General features: G+C 36.8%; 1 protein-coding gene across 1 annotated transcript; it reads left to right on the forward strand.

The window, feature by feature from the left end:
* The first annotated feature begins 364 nt into the window (after positions 1 to 364).
* Positions 365 to 15,179, forward strand: cacnb3b (calcium channel, voltage-dependent, beta 3b). The gene is made up of 14 exons (XM_059527955.1): positions 365 to 782; positions 4,470 to 4,589; positions 4,670 to 4,792; positions 4,878 to 4,999; positions 5,776 to 5,831; positions 6,027 to 6,046; positions 6,304 to 6,384; positions 7,667 to 7,725; positions 7,899 to 7,999; positions 8,144 to 8,295; positions 9,973 to 10,068; positions 10,191 to 10,361; positions 10,450 to 10,497; positions 12,835 to 15,179. The coding sequence occupies exons 1-13, from the start codon at positions 741 to 743 to the stop codon at positions 10,477 to 10,479; spliced, it is 1,173 nt and encodes a 390-aa protein (XP_059383938.1). The 5' UTR covers positions 365 to 740; the 3' UTR covers positions 10,480 to 10,497; positions 12,835 to 15,179.
* Positions 15,180 to 19,264: the final 4,085 nt, after the last annotated feature.

Below are 19,264 nucleotides of genomic sequence, written 5' to 3' on the forward strand. Positions count from 1 at the left end.
AAAGCCAGTTTTCTCAATATTTTTAATATTTCAGATATGGTTGATGCAAACCAACTTGCAACTGAGGAATATCATAATTTTATCATGCAAGACAATAGTCAACAATACTAACAAAATATTCTGCCTGTCCTTAATAGTTTACCAAATATGTGGCAGAAAGCTACAATGCTTTGTTAACATATTTAACATGAATATTATCTAGCAGTTTTTACTGAGATGTACAAGAAATAAGAGAGAGAGGCCATGCCAGAGCATGTAAAATAAATGCAATTTAATTTGCAACATAATGTTTTTCAGTTAGTTTTACATATATCCAGCCCTGCTTTCCACAATAAAGTCACGGAACCGGGAGTTTGACTCCACACATCACACTTGCATAGCACCTGTTCTTCCTGCTGCATGAGAATGAGATGTGAGCGCGTGTCTCGTGTGAGAGGTAAACATCTCCTCCCCTGCTGCACCGGCTGCAGAACCGCATCTCCAGTCTGTGGAGCGGGACAAAATGGACCCTGATTGAACGTGAGAGCAGGCGGAAGAAAGGCAGCAGCGGCAGAGGGAGGGCGTTTGCTCTCAGTGAACAGCACAACTCAGCTGCTGCAGTCAGGGCATCAATTTTGTATAGGCGTTGAGTGCAGTACCAGAGCGTTCCCCTCTCTTTACCGCTGAGCATGGAGAGCAGCTCGCGTCTCGCTCGACCACAGAGAGAGTGATGGGGGGCGATACGAGCCGTCTATATAGGCATGTCCGCGTCCGATTCTAGCGCAGCCCTGCTCAGCTGCAAGGTAGGGATAGTTTGCTCTCTCTCTCTCTCTCTCTCTCTCTCTCTCTCTCTCGCTCTCTCTCTCACTCTTCTCTCTCTCGCACTGATTTTTTCCCCCGCGCGCTCCCTCTATTACATTTTCACTCCGTGTGATTCTGCAATCAATCAGCGCTGCTTTGGTGGAGTGAATGAATTTTGCATGCATTCTGCCTGGGTCATACTCTATTAATATACTCGTGTAAGCCTTTTTTATCAATAAATTATTCTCAGTCGAGATGCACGTCTTAGCTTTTCGACCAGCAGACTCATCAAATGCATTCAGCTGCATTGATTGTTTAATTGACAATGTGTAGGCCTATTGCCCGACTAAGATTGTTAATATCTCTTTCACTTTCTCATATCTTTCTGTATGTGAGTATTGTTTCAAATAGAATTGCAAGTCGTTGATTTGTCACCTGTGTTAGGGGGAAAAGGCATATGGATTGGTTGTGTTGCAATAGCCAGAAAAGGCTGGAGTAATTTTTTATAACCAGCCAACAACCGTGGTCAGAATTTCACCAGTTTCAGGAGAAAAATACCACTGAGAAGTGACACACACACACACACACACACACACACACACACACAAACAATCCACAGATATTTATATAAATGTATATGTTTATATTCAAGAGTGTAATGAGCTAAGTATATTTACATATATTCAGGCCTATATTTTTATGTCATATGTTCTTGATTTTATCAATTCATAATTGTATTTCAGGATATTTATAGGTCTTTATAGGTTTTGGACACTATTCAGTTGACATAAACAGGGCAAAATTATTATATTATATTATATATTAAAAACTACCCCATAAAGGTAAAAATCCTTTTGAAAATCTTTCTTTTGAATATATATAATTGCACCCAGAATAGTTCAACCTTCTTTCTGATGCTGATTACTGATATAATCTAATGCAAAATTTTCACCAGTGCATGTGTTTATTTTATAGGCATGTTGCATGTTGTTGATTCCTATGGACTCTTATCCTTGTCCTCGTCAGGACAAGTTGTGCCATGGCGAGCATCAAATCCATGCTGCTCTATACAGGAGACTGGGAATCAGATTCTGACAATCTGAATGAAAATAGGGCACAACACTGTGTGAAATATAGGAGAAAGAATGACTGTTACCTAACAAGCCTTGTGGATGTAGAGAGGTTCGCCCCCTGTTGGCTGTTGCTGCTGTTGTACAACAAAATTGTGAATCTCACAATTCTGAGTTTATATCTCAGGTTTCTGACATTTTTCTCATTGTGAGAAAATTCTAATTCAGATGGTCAAATTCTTGCTTCCGTTTGAAGCTCAAGATGGATCATTCTTAAATCATTCTGGAGAACATTAGTTTTATGCAAACTTGCGGAGTTCATACAGCTGTAACACTGCTGTCATTAAAGCAAAAGGAAGATAAACAGAATAATAAGACTGAAATTCTATAAAAAACCTATTAAAGCTTTATTTAAGCTACATACTGTAAACATTCTACCCAGCCTTTTCTGGGAATGTCTGATGGTTATAATGTGTGTTGTAAGTGGAATATGGGGTGAGGTGTTGTGGAAACACTCTTAGCGGATGAGGTTGTGATGCATTGTGTCTTTTAAAGGATTACATTACTCTATCGATCCAGGTACTGAGCGAAAAATTGCTTAGTCTGTCGGATCATCTGAAAATGACACTAAGTTAATGCACACTGCATGTATGAAATACAAAATGTGTGTCACAGCCTGTCACAGCCACAGTGATGTTTATGTGGGCGACCCTGCATCACTATTCCCTCCTACTGATAAAAGTGGCAAAAAAAACAAAAAAAAAACCTTTGATATAGTGTGTTGTTGTACTTCAATGCCCTACTCTATCTTACTTTTCATTTTTTTCTAAAAGCCGAACACATGAAAGAGATGAACACAGTGTAGATCATCCAACAGTTGGTTCAGGACAGCTCTGTGATGGAGATGCCTCCCATAGCAGGGCTGGCTTTTAATTAACACGTTCATTTAGACGAGAAATATGTTTTAATCACACATAAGAATCTTATCTTAGCCAGCGTCTGCATAATTATGCTTCATCTCTTTCGACGGTAGGTGTCGCAGACACCTGCACCCTGCGGCTGCCTTTGATATTCAAATCATATCCTCAGTGTGTTCCGGATTTTGGAGTGAAAAAAGAGAGAGGGAAAGGATAGTCTGGAGGGTAGATCAGAGAGCTGCAGGAGACGGTAGAGGAAAGTTTTTTGCAATGCTTGCTTACGGTCACTACGTCTTTTGTTATCAGTGCATTTGCTGATTGCTGAGTTTTTAGTTTTAATTTTTCTTTGGTGTTCATATTGCCAAAGCATTTCCTGCAATTGCTGTGTGCAGTTGAAATAGTGCAAAATAGAATATCGCAAAACAACAGAAAAAAACGAAAAACATTAATATTTGCTGAACATTTGCTCACCCTCAAGCCATCCAAGATGTCGATGAGTTTGTTTCTTAAACAGAATGGATTTGGAGAAATGTAGCACTACATCACTTGCTCAGCAATGAATCCTCTGCAGTGAATGGGTGCCGTCAGAATGAAAGTCCAAACAGCTGATAAAAACATCACAATAATCCACAAGTGATCCACAAAATCACAGGCCACCAATTAACATACTGTAAAGTGAAAGCTGCATTTTTCTAATAAAAAATTTAACATTAAAAGTTTTTTCAAACCATTGCTTCTGGCTCAGCAACCTCGAAAAATGCCAAGTGTGCCATCCTCAAAACCAGTTCAAACACAATAAATACTTTTAATACAGACCCAGATAACAGACATCTCATTAGCCAGCTGTTCAAATGTGTGTATGTGACCCTGGACCACAAAACCTGTCATAAGGTCAATTTTTCAAAAGACAATATTTGGCAGAGATTCAACAATTTGAAAATCTGGAATCTGAGGGTGCAAATAAAAAATTAAATAATGAGATTATCACTTTTAAAGTTCTTAGCTATGCATATTGTTAATAAAAAAAATAAGTTTTAATATAATTAGGTTAGGAAATTTGATGTTTACTTAAAGGGTTTGTTCAGCCAAAAATGAAAATGAAACCATTAATTACTGACCCTGAAGTCTTCCTAGGTGTATATAACTTTCTTCTTTCAGATGAATTCATTTGGAGTTATTTAAAAAAAATGTCTTTGATCTTTCAAGCTGTTGGATGCAACTCAGTGGATGTTGCACTGCATCGGTCCTTGAGAACAAACAATAGTGACACTTTTTTTTTTAATAGATGTGCTTTCTATTCCACTTCTCATGGACCGATGGAGTGCAACACCAACAGCTTGAAAGATCAAAGACAATTTTTTCTAATGACTCTGACTGTTTTCGTCTGAAAGAAGAAAGTCATATACACCTAGGATGACTTCAATGTGAGTAATTTATGGGCTAATTTTATTTTTGGGTAAACTAACCCTTTAATATCTTGATCCAGGGTCAAATATATCTCCATATGATTTTGTGAATCATGATATGTTCATGAAAATGATTGTATGCAGATTTCAAGCAGAAATTTGTTGCTTAGTGAATAAGACCCACTGTAATTGACAAAGAAGTAGAAAGGACATTAAACATACCAATGGATAAAAGTAATTATAATAAAACAAAGTGAAAGAGCACCTCTCACATTGGATTCTTATCCTTTTTGCAGAGTTCTGCTGATTCCTGCACGAGTAGACCATCGGATTCCGACCTGTCCCTGGAGGAGGACAAGGAGGCGTCTCGGCGTGAGGCCGAGCGCCAGGCCGTGCTCCAGCTCGAGAGAGCCAAGGTTCATCTTCTCAAATGGATACACTGTCAATTACCTCACCCCTAAACATAATGTGATCTGGTTTCTTTGTTTTCTGGTAGACCAAACCTGTGGCGTTTGCAGTGAGAACCAATGTCAGCTACTGCGGGGCTCTCGATGAAGACTGTCCGGTTCAGGGTGCCGCCATCAACTTTGAAACCAAAGATTTTCTACACATAAAAGAGGTGGGAAGCGACTAATGAACTGAAGTTAACAGTTAGCTTGTGTTTCAGTGTGATATTTTTGAGCACATTGTCTCCTGTCCTACAGAAGTATAATAATGACTGGTGGATCGGGAGGCTGGTGAAGGAGGGGGCAGATATTGCCTTCATCCCCAGCCCTGTTAAACTGGAGGCCATGCGGATCAAGCAGGAACAGAAAGCAGCTCAGAGGTCCACAGTTGCATCTCATCATATCTATATAGTTGTTATTCAGTACTGTATTAATTAGCATTTAAAGGAACAGTTCGCCCAAAGAAGAAAATTTGCAGAAAATGTACCCACTCTCAGATGTATATTAGTTTGTTTCTTAATTAGAAAAGATTTGGAGAAAATTAGCATTACTTTCAGGCACACCAACAGATCCTCTGCAGTGAATGGGTGCCGTCAGATTGAGAGTTCAAACAGCTGATAAAAACATCACAATATTCCACAAGTAATCCTCATGACTCCAGTCCATCAAATAACATATTGTGAAGTGAAAAATTGTGTGTTTGTAAGAAACAAATCCGTCATTAAGATGTTTTTAACTTCAAACTCTTGCTTCCATATAAAATACCATAATCCATAATAATGCTCCAGTGAAAAAGTCTGTCAACTGTTGCCCTCTCACATCAAAATACACAAACGTGTACTCGTGTGTCACTGGAGAACAAATTATTTTAGAAAGAGGACTTGGGTATTAGGTACCTTAAATTATAGATAGAGGCATTTTTTTCACATACTGTTTTTTTATTTTTTTTGCCTACCATATAGTAGGGAATTATGCATATTCAATTGAACTGTGTTAGAACAAATAATTTGAATGGCTTTTAAAGAGTCACTTGCTGTCACCAGAAAGAATCAATAAAAATCCCCACTATTAATACGCAGCAATACAGTTGGTTTGGAATGCACAAAGACAAGCAAAATTATTTTTTTGTGTTGGTATTTTTTTGTGTTGTTAACAGGAAAATGGGTGGAAATGCTTCATCTGGTGGCTGGAGGTCTACTCCTCCTTCTGCAGGTGAGAGGTATTTAAATACTCTCACACATTACTGTCTTACTGTAACACTAGTACTGTTGAGCCACTACCATTCAGGATTTATGCTGATTTTATATGTCAAGATTCACAATATTTCAGTATAAAAATTTTTTACCATTATGAACACAAACAACCCGTTTAGATTTTCTCAAACACATTTCTCTTGTTTTAAACAAGCCAAACAGAAGCAGAAGCAGGTAGGTGGTTAAAGTTGCTTCTTTGCTTCCATAATGCAACACAGTCCCTCAAAAAGTGGTATTAAATATTCACAGTTTGTGTCTGGCCTCTCAGACAATTCTCTGTGAGAGATTTTAATGCTGTGTTATTGAAACTGCATCCCTTGAGGCTACTCATTAGATGTTGGGAAATGTTAGTTAAGGTTCATAGTTTGTGAGACATAACAGTGTGTGTGTGTGTGTGTGTGTGTGTGTGTGTGTGTGTGTGTGTGTTGTAGACAGAGCACGTTCCACCCTATGATGTAGTTCCATCCATGAGGCCTGTTGTTCTGGTCGGCCCCTCGCTGAAAGGCTATGAGGTAAATCATATTAAATTTGATCATCATGGCAGTTAAAAGACAGGCCAGTTGTTCTATGTATGCAGGGTCCAAAATTGACAACCATCAAGCACTTAAAAGTGGAGTTTGAGGAGTAAATAAACTGAATCAAATCAAGGACATGGAAACCATTTACTATAGAAAACATCATCACTCGCCCATGTGACTTTTCTGCCTTTTAACTAGCACCTCTATTGGAAAAGTTACCAACAGTATTAATGTCTCAAGGCTTTTTTTCTCCAGAACTCAATGTGACAACATATATATTAAGCTACCAAAATGAAACTAACAAGCATTTTATTTTATTATTATTTATATAATATTATAGTTTAGTAATTTTTGAATACATTACGTTAAGTAATTTGTGTAATATTTGTATTTTTTTTGTGTGTTTGGTGTGTGTTACGGGACAAACAAGAAGCAATATATGCAAACAATACTCAGCATCTTCAGCAGGAGCTGAGTGGATGTTATATAGTTTGTGTAATAGCTTTTAGGTTAGTGTGTGACTTGTTACAGCTGTGTGCAATCAGTGCAATGGATGATGGGAAGTGCAGTCCAGGCATATAGAGTAACAGTCTGTGTAGTGTGAGAGTCCATGTAGCGAGCGGGTGACATCTGGTGGTAAGTGAACTGAAGTTCATTGACCAGATTTGTGACCCTATGATGTGATATATATATTTACTAAACAATATTTAGATAATTATATTTATCATAATTATATTTAATAAAATAATGCACAATACAGTTTCAAGAAAAGTAATCACAGTCTGTAAATTCTTATAATTCACTCTCTATGGGCAGGCATGGCAAAAAGCTCATTTTGGATCCTGTTGTATGTGACTGCTCAGGCAGTTTTGGTGTGCGAGAGGATTCACGGAAGTGAAATATTTAAATCCTGCTGTGGCACGGTGCTCTGGACACATTTGTCAGTCAGCTCTTTAACAGAGACACCAGAGACCTGCTTCCCCTGCTGACTCTCTACCCTCTATTTCTGGAGTCATTCATTTTTCACCCCTGTGTCTAAATGAAACCACGTCACCTCATCCAAACCATATGAGCCTTATACAAGACTCTTCTTCCGAATCCCCTGCTTAGGATTCCTTATTTTCCCCCACGATCCTTAGATTACAAAATCATTGGGTGGATGTTAACATTATTAATAGCTCAGGACCTAAACTACCTCAGATTGACAGGTTAATTACATATGAAACGTTTCTGGTTGAATGTAGAATAATCGTTTTCTCACAATCTTCTGATGCAGGTGACTGATATGATGCAGAAAGCCTTGTTTGACTTCCTGAAACACAGGTTTGATGGGAGGTCAGTGTAGAAACTGCTTGTTTCACTGGTTTAGAGCTTTAATGTGAAAGCGTTACTCTTAAAGGAACAGTTCGATCCAAAATAAATCATTTATCTACTTTTTTTCTTCTGTAAAGTATCATAAAAGTGGTCCATACTTGTATGCTATGTTTTTTTCTGTGGTTTCATGGCAGGATTTCTATCACACGGGTGACTGCAGATCTGTCTCTGGCCAAGAGGTCTGTACTGAACAAGAAAGCTATCATGGAGAGGTCAAACACACGTTCCAGTCTGGGTGAGTGACAGCATACAAGGGTTAAGCTAAATAGTACATTAACACAAAGTATGATCAGGTATTTTTTATGAAGGACCTAATATGGCATCATTTGTTGTCTCATTATTAATGTGGCTCGTGCTATCATGCTTGTCTCCCTCTCAGCCGAGGTGCAGAGTGAGATTGAGAGAATATTTGAACTGGCTAAAAGTCTGCAGTTGGTGGTCTTGGATGCAGATACTATCAACCACCCCGCACAGCTTCTCAAGACCTCCCTCGCCCCCATCATTGTCTACGTCAAAGTGTCCTCTCCAAAGGTACATCAATATTTAACCAGGCAATAAATCACTTATTCTTAAAAAGCTATAAATGGGTGTTTCTCCAATTACAAATTTATAGTAAAACTAGCTTCACTTTTCTGTTGTTGTATGAATGTAACATTATTGTAAACCGGCCTCGGAAACCCTTTAACATGTATTTTTAATGTTGTTTTATGTATTTTATTATTTAACTCCTGTCCCAGACTATGAATTTTCATCTAATATAGAAATCCATAATAAAAAAATACAATTTATCTAAAATTATGAAAAGTAAATTAAACAAATTGTTATCAGAAAATTATTTATATCATTTTTAGACCTATTTTGTCCCTCTATCATTTCCACCACAACCAGAATTCTTTCCACAGTTATTATTTAAATATTCTTCAAATATAAGTCTAAAAATATTATTAAAGTGTTTTAGCATGACCAATGAGTGTTTAAAATCAGAGAAAACTGATTTTCTCTGTGATGCATGTACAGTACAGATGTCTACTCTTGAATATCGATGATAGACTAATTAAAAGGATAGTTCACCCAAAAATGAAATTACTCACCCTCATGTCATTCCAAACCTGTAAGATCGTCATCACAAATTAAATTTGTTTTGATGAAATCCGAGAGCTTTCTGACCCTGCATAGACAAGCAGTGCAACTACCACGTTCAAGGCCAGAAAGGTAGTAAGGACATTTTTAAAATAGTCCATGTGACATTTATGAAGATAAAAAAATACTTTTTTGTGTGCAAAGAAGACAAAAATAACTTTATTCAACAATTCTTCTCTTCAGTGTCTTTGACACATGGCTGTGGTACTTTTATTAACGCATGCTGAAGACTTACGGAAGAGAAGAAATTGATGAATAAAGTCGTTATTTTTGTTTTCTTTGCACACAAAAAGTATTCTCGTAGCTTCCATGACGAGTGGGGCGGAGCCAAGAGACATGGGAACAGGAGCGAGGCCGGTGGAGTGATTGGGAATGAGCGACACCTTCTGACCCACCTGTCTCGAGTCCCACGGAGGAGATGGAGGGATATAAATCCGGAGCTACGACAGTGACGGATGAGAGAGGACCAGGCCTGGGCTTTAGTTTGTGTTTGCTTTTTATTTGTGCGCGTCAGTCGTCCGTGAGGGGCTGTTTTGTTTTTATTTTGATTATTAAAGTTTCTGTTTGATTGTCCTCCGGTTCCCGCCTCCTTCTTCCCGTGATCATGGAGTTTTAATTCGTTACAAGTTGTCACATGGACTATTTAAAAAATGTCCTTACTACCTTTCTGGGCCTTGAATGTGGTAGTTGCGTTGCTGTCTATGCAGGGTCAGAAAGCTCTCGGATTTTATCCAAAAATATCTTCATTTGTGTTCTGAAGACAAACAAAGGTCTTACGAGTTTGGAATGACATTATGGTGAGTAATTAATGACAGAATTTTTGGGTTAAAAAATCTGCACACCAAATGAAATGCAAAGGTCCTGAAGTTTTACATGAAGGTGACGACAAAAACTAAATTGCACTAACAAAAAAAGTGACTGTCCACACACACAAAAAAGTAATAATTTCAGTCCATGCTGGACTATCTTCAGTGCTATTTAAAGGGCCACAGAGCTAAAAGTGTTGTTTTGCTTATTTAAATGATTAAGTAATATAGGTAGGTTCACTCATTACTCATTCTACCCCAGGTTCTTCAAAGACTCATTAAGTCCAGAGGGAAATCTCAAAGCAAACATCTCAATGTGCAAATGATGGCTGGAGATAAACTAGCACAGTGCCCACCAGTGAGTCCCATTACTGCACACTTTCAGCTCCTGTTAACTTACATTATACTGAAGCAACAAGTGAACCGATGCGATATCTGGCACTAATACTGTTTGTCTTCACTGCATTTATCTTGCATTAGGAAATGTTTGATGTCATACTGGATGAGAATCAGTTAGAGGATGCCTGTGAACACCTGGCTGAATACTTAGATATATACTGGCGTGCCACTCACCTGCCAGGCTCCGCCCCCTTGAACCCTCTAGTGGAGCAAAATGTAGTTACACCACCCTCAGCCAACTCTAGCCAACAGGTGAGTGTTTAAATGTTACCTGCATGTGCTTCCCTTGATGTTATGAAGCTTAAATGATCTTAAACACTCCTTCATCTTCTTCCTCTAGTTCTCAGAGACGCATGAGCTAATTGAATGAGCACAACCACAAATTAGGGTGAGAGTTGGATTGATTTTCATCTGCCAGTTAAACTTATTATTGTGAATGTGTATTTTCCTCTCACGGCATATTAATAATAAATATTAATAATAACAATCAATATCAAATGTGCATTTGCTTATTTTAAATGACAAATACTTTAAAAAAAAAGTTTTAAATAATGTCTAAAATCAGACTTTTATTACATTTACAATGTAAATATGATGAAGGCCGTTTTTTATTAATTTAATTTAATTTAATTTAATTTGTGCTTTATTTCATTTCTGCATTTGTAACCACTGTTGTTTTGGTAGTATCTACAAACTATAATGATATTAATATTTTGAATTAGAATTTATTTTTTATGTTTAGTTTAAGTTGGCTTTAGTTACCGTATTTTGTTACTGTATATGCTTTTGTCAGTTTTATTATATATATTAGTGGTGGGCTGGTATTGGCGTTAACGTGCTGCGTTAACGGGAGACTCTTATCGGGCGATAAAAAAATATCGCCGTTAATCTATTCTCAAAGTTGGGTTGGGAGCTGGGTCTATACTAAGCAAGCTATGATGACTTTCACCTTGATATTTTATATAACCGACTGGCTGAGGCCAGCCTAAAAAGATGCTCAGGACAGTTGGATGGATTTGTATTTATTTTTAAATAAATACATTTGTAAAATAATTTAACATTTTTGGTTTACCACAGTTAAACAATAGTAACAATTTTCTCTGGATTTATAGTTAAATTTTAAAATGTTAATTTTCGTTAGGGTTGTGTTGTTGTCTATTGTAGCTCCCCCTAAATCTATATAAAAAAAAAAATCTGATTTTTTTTTCAGCTAAATTACTACTGTAACATTACAACAGATACTAATGATGGCCTTTATATAGTATTTTGAGTGATGACTGATGAGCAACGATCTGCTGCTTGATTAAAAAAAAAAAAAAAAAAGCATCTTTACAGATGAAACTGACCTGAAACCCTGAACAGTATAGTTCTGCTTCTCTGCTCCAGCTGTGCGCTTCCACAGTCTCTCTCTCTCTCGCATTGATTACTCTGAGTTTGATCCAAACCGTTTGGCGGAGGCGCGGAGAGCTCGCGAGTCATGACTAACACTTCATGACTTATTAGAGATTTAATTATCCAATGGCGGATTCGCAAATGATCGCTTTAGTACATTCGGCGTGCAATTATACAATAACAATATTAAAATAGAGGGCCAAATCATCTGCCAGGCCACCGGGAATTGTCCCGGTTCTCCCGGTGTCCAGTCCGTGCCTGATTTCCAACACGCAGAATGTGCAAGTCATATATTGCATTTTTTGTGCTTAATATTTACAGACACTAGTCGATGTCATGTTTTGATTCAAGTGTACTGACCTACTTTTGATTTAGTCATCCAAAATGTGGAATATTCCGTCAGCGTTAGGCATTCCGTTTTTATGACTGGATTCTACGAACCAGACTGTATTTCCGCATCCCGGAAATTATTAGGGCGGTATGTCTCAGAATAGTCAGTGCAATTTGGGAAATAAATCAGTTAAATCTGTATGTGGATGTGTGTAAACATTCAAATGTAATCCTCTTTGTAATCATTAAAAATTTCATAAGTAACTGTAATTTAATTACTCATTTTTCTTAGTAACTGTAACTAATTACAGTTACATTAATTTTGTAATTAAATTACGTAACGCCGTTACATGTAACTAGTTACTCCACAACACTGGCAGTGCGTATGCAGTCCGTGTGCGTTACGTATGTGGTGCAGCACAGACTCCATGTGCTTTCACACAGGACGCGTTTGCAGTTCGCTACTCGGTACATAAACGATCGCTGCACTGCTGCAGACGCAACGCTTCTGGAACACAACTGGAATCCGTTAACATGGGTGTGTAAAAAAATATGCAACGCATACACACTGCAGACGGAGTATGTGTGAAACAGGCGTAAGGTTGTTTACACCTTGTGCAATGTGGAATTAGTTTACAGCTTTTTCAAGCACTTTGTGATGCATTTTGGAAACAGTAGATGAGCCCCTTTTCTAATGCACCACCTAGCTTGATAAACCCCTTCTCAAAGACTTACTGTTTGTCAGTTTTATTTGGGTAACACACATATTCTGAATGCCTTCGGCAGAATTCGATTGAGCCATTTTAATCTATATTAATCTAGATGAATCTAGATTAATTTCAAGATCACAGTGAGATTAATCTAGATTTTAAAAATTAATCTATGCACACCACTAATATATATGTGTGTGTGTGTGGACCTTAAATATTGACTGACAGAAAGCTTTTCTCCAGGGTGTTTAACCATAATGATCACTTCCTCTACTGCTCTCTGGTTGTTATAGAGTGACATAGAACATTCCAGAAAGACCCCCAGAATATTCCTCAAAGGCCAGCCACTCACTGCCCCAGAATGAGACGGGGCTCAGAGCAGCTGGCCCCCCTGCCCCCCGATGAGACAGAGGAGATGAAGGCCAGCGGAGAAGTGGACCAATCCCAGCCTCACTGTCAGTGACAACACACACCCTCTTCTAAACCTGCACTAACACATGTGTCGTCCTTTACATCTTAGAACCACTCTGCTGCAGGCCTTCAGCCAACACACACACACACACACATAGGTATACATACATTCAACTGGTCTGAAAGTCCCTGCTGAGCCCCGCTGACATCAACAGGGGTCTCCCTAACCCCTTGGTGGTGCCGTCTGTCTGCAGGTTCTGCCAGCCTGACTCTGGCACTGTGATCAGAGCATCCATACCATGCCCTCACAAAGAAGGGCACCACATGCCACTAACATCCCGCTCACTCACTCTCCACCTCATGCATCGCTTTTGGTTTGTTTTCAAGGCCATACCTTTTTCACAATACATTTTATTTCAATCAATCATCAAATGCAGTTCACTTATAATTAATAACCCAAATGGCTTTATGTAGCACAGCCCTCAAATAACTAATTCATATACTGAATCCACACTTGGGACTTTTAACAGAAAATGTTTTTATTTTCTGTTATATCCTGTTTCATTTTTCTTGTGTCTTTTTATTCACTGGAAACATTAGGTTTATGTCAACCAGGGCAAATTAACAAGTAACTCATCAGTATGTCCAAACACACTGCATTAATATCACCCTGTCAGATTAATGAAAAGCAGACCACATGAATGTTTGTACATCTTTTTGCCTAGATCTCAGTATTTCACTAAACAGCCTAACATATTATTTATTTTGTCAGTGGTTCTCAACTGAGATCTTACAATTCTGTTCTGATTGGACAAGTGATAAAGCTATGCTAAATGTTGAATAAAATGCAACTTGTATTATAATTATGCATAGTAAGGATGATAAGACTTGTTCAGTTTTAAAAGGAAAAAATTATATGGCTTTTTAATGCAAATTAATCTATAACAGTAAATTAGGCAGATATAAATTCGATGAAATGCTCTCATCTTTAAAATCATGAACAAGCTGAGAAAATATTACTCCAAATATATTCAACTTAATTTGTAGTTAAGCAAAACATGGTTTGTGCCCCACTGTTTTATGAACTATTATTTTAGTTTAGTATTTATTTATAACTATATTTGAATTCATATTGTTAGGATTTTATTTTTAAATGTAAATGCATTTTAATATTTGATTTTAAGAATTTTTTTTTTTTTTCTTTTGTGCAATATCTTTTGTGTTGCTGTGTTGGCCAAAGTTCTATACTAATGTTTGAATTACAGTGACATCTAGTGGTTTTGTTTGAAACACAAACGTGAGACCCTTGCAAGCATCTTTGTTTTCACAAAAGTATAACTATACATAATCATACCATTAATTCAAAAACAACTGTAAGATGTGTAACGGTATGATGATGTATTGCATTTTGAGAATCACAAAAAACTGATAACAAATCCTGAGAGTTTTTTTTTTCATCAATACTTATTTGCATGATTAATGATGATTTTGCTGACATATCTGCTGCTGTAATTGTTGAGTTTTACTTGCTGCTGTTCTTCCATGCAATAACAAAACCACTTACAAAGATTATCACACTTAACAGAATGACATGTCTTATTTGCAAGACAATCTCTTCACTAAATTATCACTAATTTTACTCTTTGCATACATGCATATGTGATCCCATTGTACATTCAAGCTAATCGTGACTATGCATGACACAATCAGGCATTTGTAGAAATAAGCAGCACTGTAAACTGAATAGGGAGATGCAATGGACAGAAACCATCACAAACATCTGCTTGAGTATATACAGTTTGCACATTAAAATTCATTGCCCTCATCTATATATAAATGCACAAACAAATGGCTTTCTGTCCGTTTAAGGTGTACATAAATAATATTATTTACATATATCGAACAAAAATGTTATTTGGGACCATGTTGAATCTTCTGTCAATTTTTAAAATGACTGCATATGAAAAGCAACAAGCAAGAGAAACAGGCTTCAAAGCACAATGAGCTCTTCCCAATTGAAAACATGCTTGATATCTTTCCAGGTGATTTGTACATAGTCCAGAACTATGTCTTTGGGTCTCCAAAGTATATTTTCAAGGCTAATTGTTTATTTTATTAGATATTTATGTTGTTCTCTATCACAATATACTGTACTGTATGCAACACTGGTGGAAGGAGGAAGACAATGGCTTGGACTGGTAAATGTCTATCACTGAATAAAGGGAAATCAATACGATTGCACTATTTTGGTTTTGTGTTTGAGGTTTTCTTTTGGTTTAAAATGCAATAAATGAACTATGTAATTGTGTAAACCCTCTTCCAGTAGTTAGCCTATCATAATGTACTAATGTGACAACACTGACCCAGCACTAAGTCTGAAAAAAAGAATGATGAAAAGTGTACTGATGCTGAGCAGAACTATTGTGTGCTCTGGGGAAGAAAAAGAATGTAAAAGAAAATAAAACAGAAAAAGAATGGTCTCTGCATGGTTTCTGTCACTTTAGCTTGTGCTATTGGTGCATAATGTGTTTTTAAAAGAATACTTTTTCTGTCAAGTTTTATGAATTTATTTTAAAGTTTTATGATTTCACATTCATTTTAAATGGTCTTGCGGTGTAACAAATACATTATCAAATATATTCTCTAAGTTAACATGAAGTCATAAAAGCTGCATGCACAATAATTAAAAAAGAATCTAAAGTGATGATGTCAATTTTTCAAAAATACCTGTATGAAGTAACCAAACACGTGGAATGATGAGCAATCACACAAATAAATTCCAAAATTTCCACTAGATGTCAGTGCAGGAGCAATAAAAAAAGCTAACTGCTTCTGATCTGTTAGTGTAAATGCTTTTCCTAAAACATTTTGTTATTTCCCAAGTTATTTCATATTTATAAAAGTATAAAAGAAAGGAGTAATTGTTACTTTAAGGAACTATTTATGTGCCTATTTAGTGTAATTCAATTTAGTCAGGTTGATTCAGTGATATGAAATTATATTTTTGACTTTAATAGAATTACTTTTAGATTACCTGCTAAAAACCTTTATAGTGACTGCAGGTCTAACTCAGATGTGTGCTATATAGCACTCAATCCATTAAGATATATGTCAGATCTCATTTCCACCATGTTGCCATGAATTTAACAAGAATATAGCTAGCGAGAAAGTGATTTGTCTGTAAACACTGCAAGAGTGAGTGTTTTACTTAATACCAGTTTTCTGTGCCCGTCATTTAGAATAAATATCTGCTTTGATATTGATTTTTTTTCAGTCAAATTTTCAGTTCAGCAAGTTTTTCTTATACATTTATGAATAAGTTTAGCTTTTATTTTCAGTATTAAACAATTAAGAACTTTAAGTCTACATTTGTATAAGGACTCTAATTGTTTTAGAGTCACTGGAACTCGCCTGAGACTTAACTTGAGCTTTAAATGTAAGTTTAGAATCAATAAGTATTCACAGATATTAACATTGAGGCACTACCTGCAGCCTCACCCCTGACACGTAAACATCCAGCTCTTTAATAATACTGTTAGATTTAGAGAAAAACATACATACTGTTTTGGACACGTTTAGTTGTAAGCAATTCTCTTTTAACCATGCTGACACATTAACCATAGAATTTTTTAGTTAATTTGCAACTTGTGCTAGACTATTAGCATATATATAAATGACTGTACCATCCGCATACATTTGTATGTGAATTCCAGGACATGCAAGATGAAAATCATTTATATATATATATATATATATATATATATATATATATATATATATACATATATAGTCAAATTTTGAGCAATTTTGAGTGTGTGTGTGTGTGTGTGTGTGTGTGTGTGTGTGTGTGTGGACCATTCGTGGACCATGTGTATATTGCAGTATGCTGAAAAATATAAGCACTACTTTCCCATATATGGAAATTATTATTTGATATATATCAAATTCTATTTTCCAGTATACCCCCCCGATGGGTCCAGCAAACCAGTGGCAGTGAATCGCATTACCAAACCCTTGCATACTGTATGAATCTGCTAGATTTGCAGTTCCAAAGTATGTCAGGCTTGTTTGTAAATGTGTTTACAAGCACCGTGAAGCAAACATACCATACCTCCACACTTTTCCAACACTACTGAGTGGGTCACCCTGGCATAGGAACTCATTAACACATGCTAATTAGCTGCCTGCTGGGCCTCTGTCTGCTGCAAGTGGGCGGTTGTGGGTCAGAGGGTGTTGTTGGAGTTTTTCTCTTTCTCTCTCAGTTGGTGTTCTAGTAGTAAGAGCTGATTACTGGTGTGGCCTGATATGCTCAGTATCACATTCCCTGTCATCAGAGCATAATGGGGCCGGTAGCAAAGCTCAAAGAGAGATTTGGCTAATGAGAAAGCTGAAGAAAAACAGACAGAGGTAGTCTGGATTGGCTGACGTAAAGTTCAACGGAGAGCAGTTCCACTGATCCTCTTGACCTTGTTGCACTATTCATCAGATCCACACATAACCTAGAACAAATTAGGATTTGCCATTTCCATATGCTGCTCCTCTGCATTTCGCTATGCTCCATTTCCCTCCTGAGAGGCTGACACTGAAAATGCTTTCATTTTTATTTGCAAATGACACAGCCATCTGTCACACATGAGGGTTTATCTTTATCTCCAGTGCTGTGAACAAATGCTAAACGTCCATCTACGGAAGTTACATGCATGAAATGGCACAAATACACATGAGTACAGAAATGTGTTTAAACTGATGTATAACATCCCAACACTTTTTTATGACACAGCTGAAACAAATGTCATTCTTTCTTTCTTTCTTGCCTTAAGAGGTAGATGGGTAATACAGATTTTTCACTGCAAAGAATCAGACTGTGGATAAGACAATAAAGGACAGTTGTTTAAACAGTTATAGACCCAATGCACCAAAATGAAGGCAATCAAAATATTTGAGATCCTCTCAGAAGGAAATTAGGGGATTCACAGATCATTAAAGGTTATAGTCGTTAGGAGGAGGGATGAGAATGTGTGAACAATCCTATACTGTCCTCATTTCTGAGGCTGTTGATACTGAAAGAAAACAGTTTAATTGATTACTTTGAACACACACACAAGCATGTCAGAATATGCAGGAACTCTGGAAAAAACTGGTAAAGGGCCTAATTTAGTTTGCATGTGATAGACCTAAGAATACATGACTACACATATAAATTAGAAGTAATGAGACCCTGAGTATAATAAATTAAAAGCTATTATGACCCGGCAATAAAATTTTCTGTTGCATGAATCTATACAGTGCATCTTGTTTAACCGTAAATGTAAACTTGAATTGAATTGAGCTGAATTGAATAAACTTCTAATACATTTTATGGGATTGTGATAATATATCTTTCATTAGTTTAAGATGAGTTAAAATATTTCCAAAGTATGGGTCTATCAGTAGTGCATAATAGTACATATAGTACTATAGTACAGTACATACAGTTGAAGCTTACATACACCTTGCAGAATCTGCAAAATGTTAATTATTTTACCAAAATAAGAGGGATCATACAAAATGCATGTTATTGTTTTAGTACTGACCTGAAAAAAGATATTTTACATAAAAGATACAACCCGAATTCCGGAAAAGTTGGGACATTTTTTAAATTTTAATAAAATGAAAACTAAAGGAATTTCAAATCACATGAGCCAATATTTTATTCACAATAGAACATAGATAACGTAGCAAATGTTTAAACTGAGAAATTCTACACTTTTATCCACTTAATTAGCTCATTTAAAATTTAATGCCTGCTACAGGTCTCAAAAAAGTTGGCACGGGGGCAACAAATGGCTAAAAAAGCAAGCAGTTTTGAAAAGATTCAGCTGGGAGAACATCTAGTGATAAATTAAGTTAATTGATATCAGGTCTGTAACATGATTAGCTATAAAAGCTTTGTCTTAGAGAAGCAGAGTCTCTCAGAAGTAAAGATGGGCAGAGGCTCTCCAATCTGTGAAAGACTGCGTAAAAAAATTGTGGAAAACTTTAAAAACAATGTTCCTCAACGTCAAATTGCAAAGGCTTTGCAAATCTCATCATCTACAGTGCATAACATCATCAAAAGATTCAGAGAAACTGGAGAAATCTCTGTGCGTAAGGGACAAGGCCGGAGACCTTTATTGGATGCCCGTGGTCTTCTGGCTCTCAGACGACACTGCATCACTCATCGGCATGATTGTGTCAATGACATTACTAAATGGGCCCAGGAATACTTTCAGAAACCACTGTCGGTAAACACAATCCGCCGTGCCATCAGCAGATGCCAACTAAAGCTCTATC

This window comes from Carassius carassius, chromosome 37, assembly GCF_963082965.1.
Source record: "Carassius carassius chromosome 37, fCarCar2.1, whole genome shotgun sequence".
Lineage (NCBI taxonomy): Eukaryota > Metazoa > Chordata > Actinopteri > Cypriniformes > Cyprinidae > Carassius > Carassius carassius.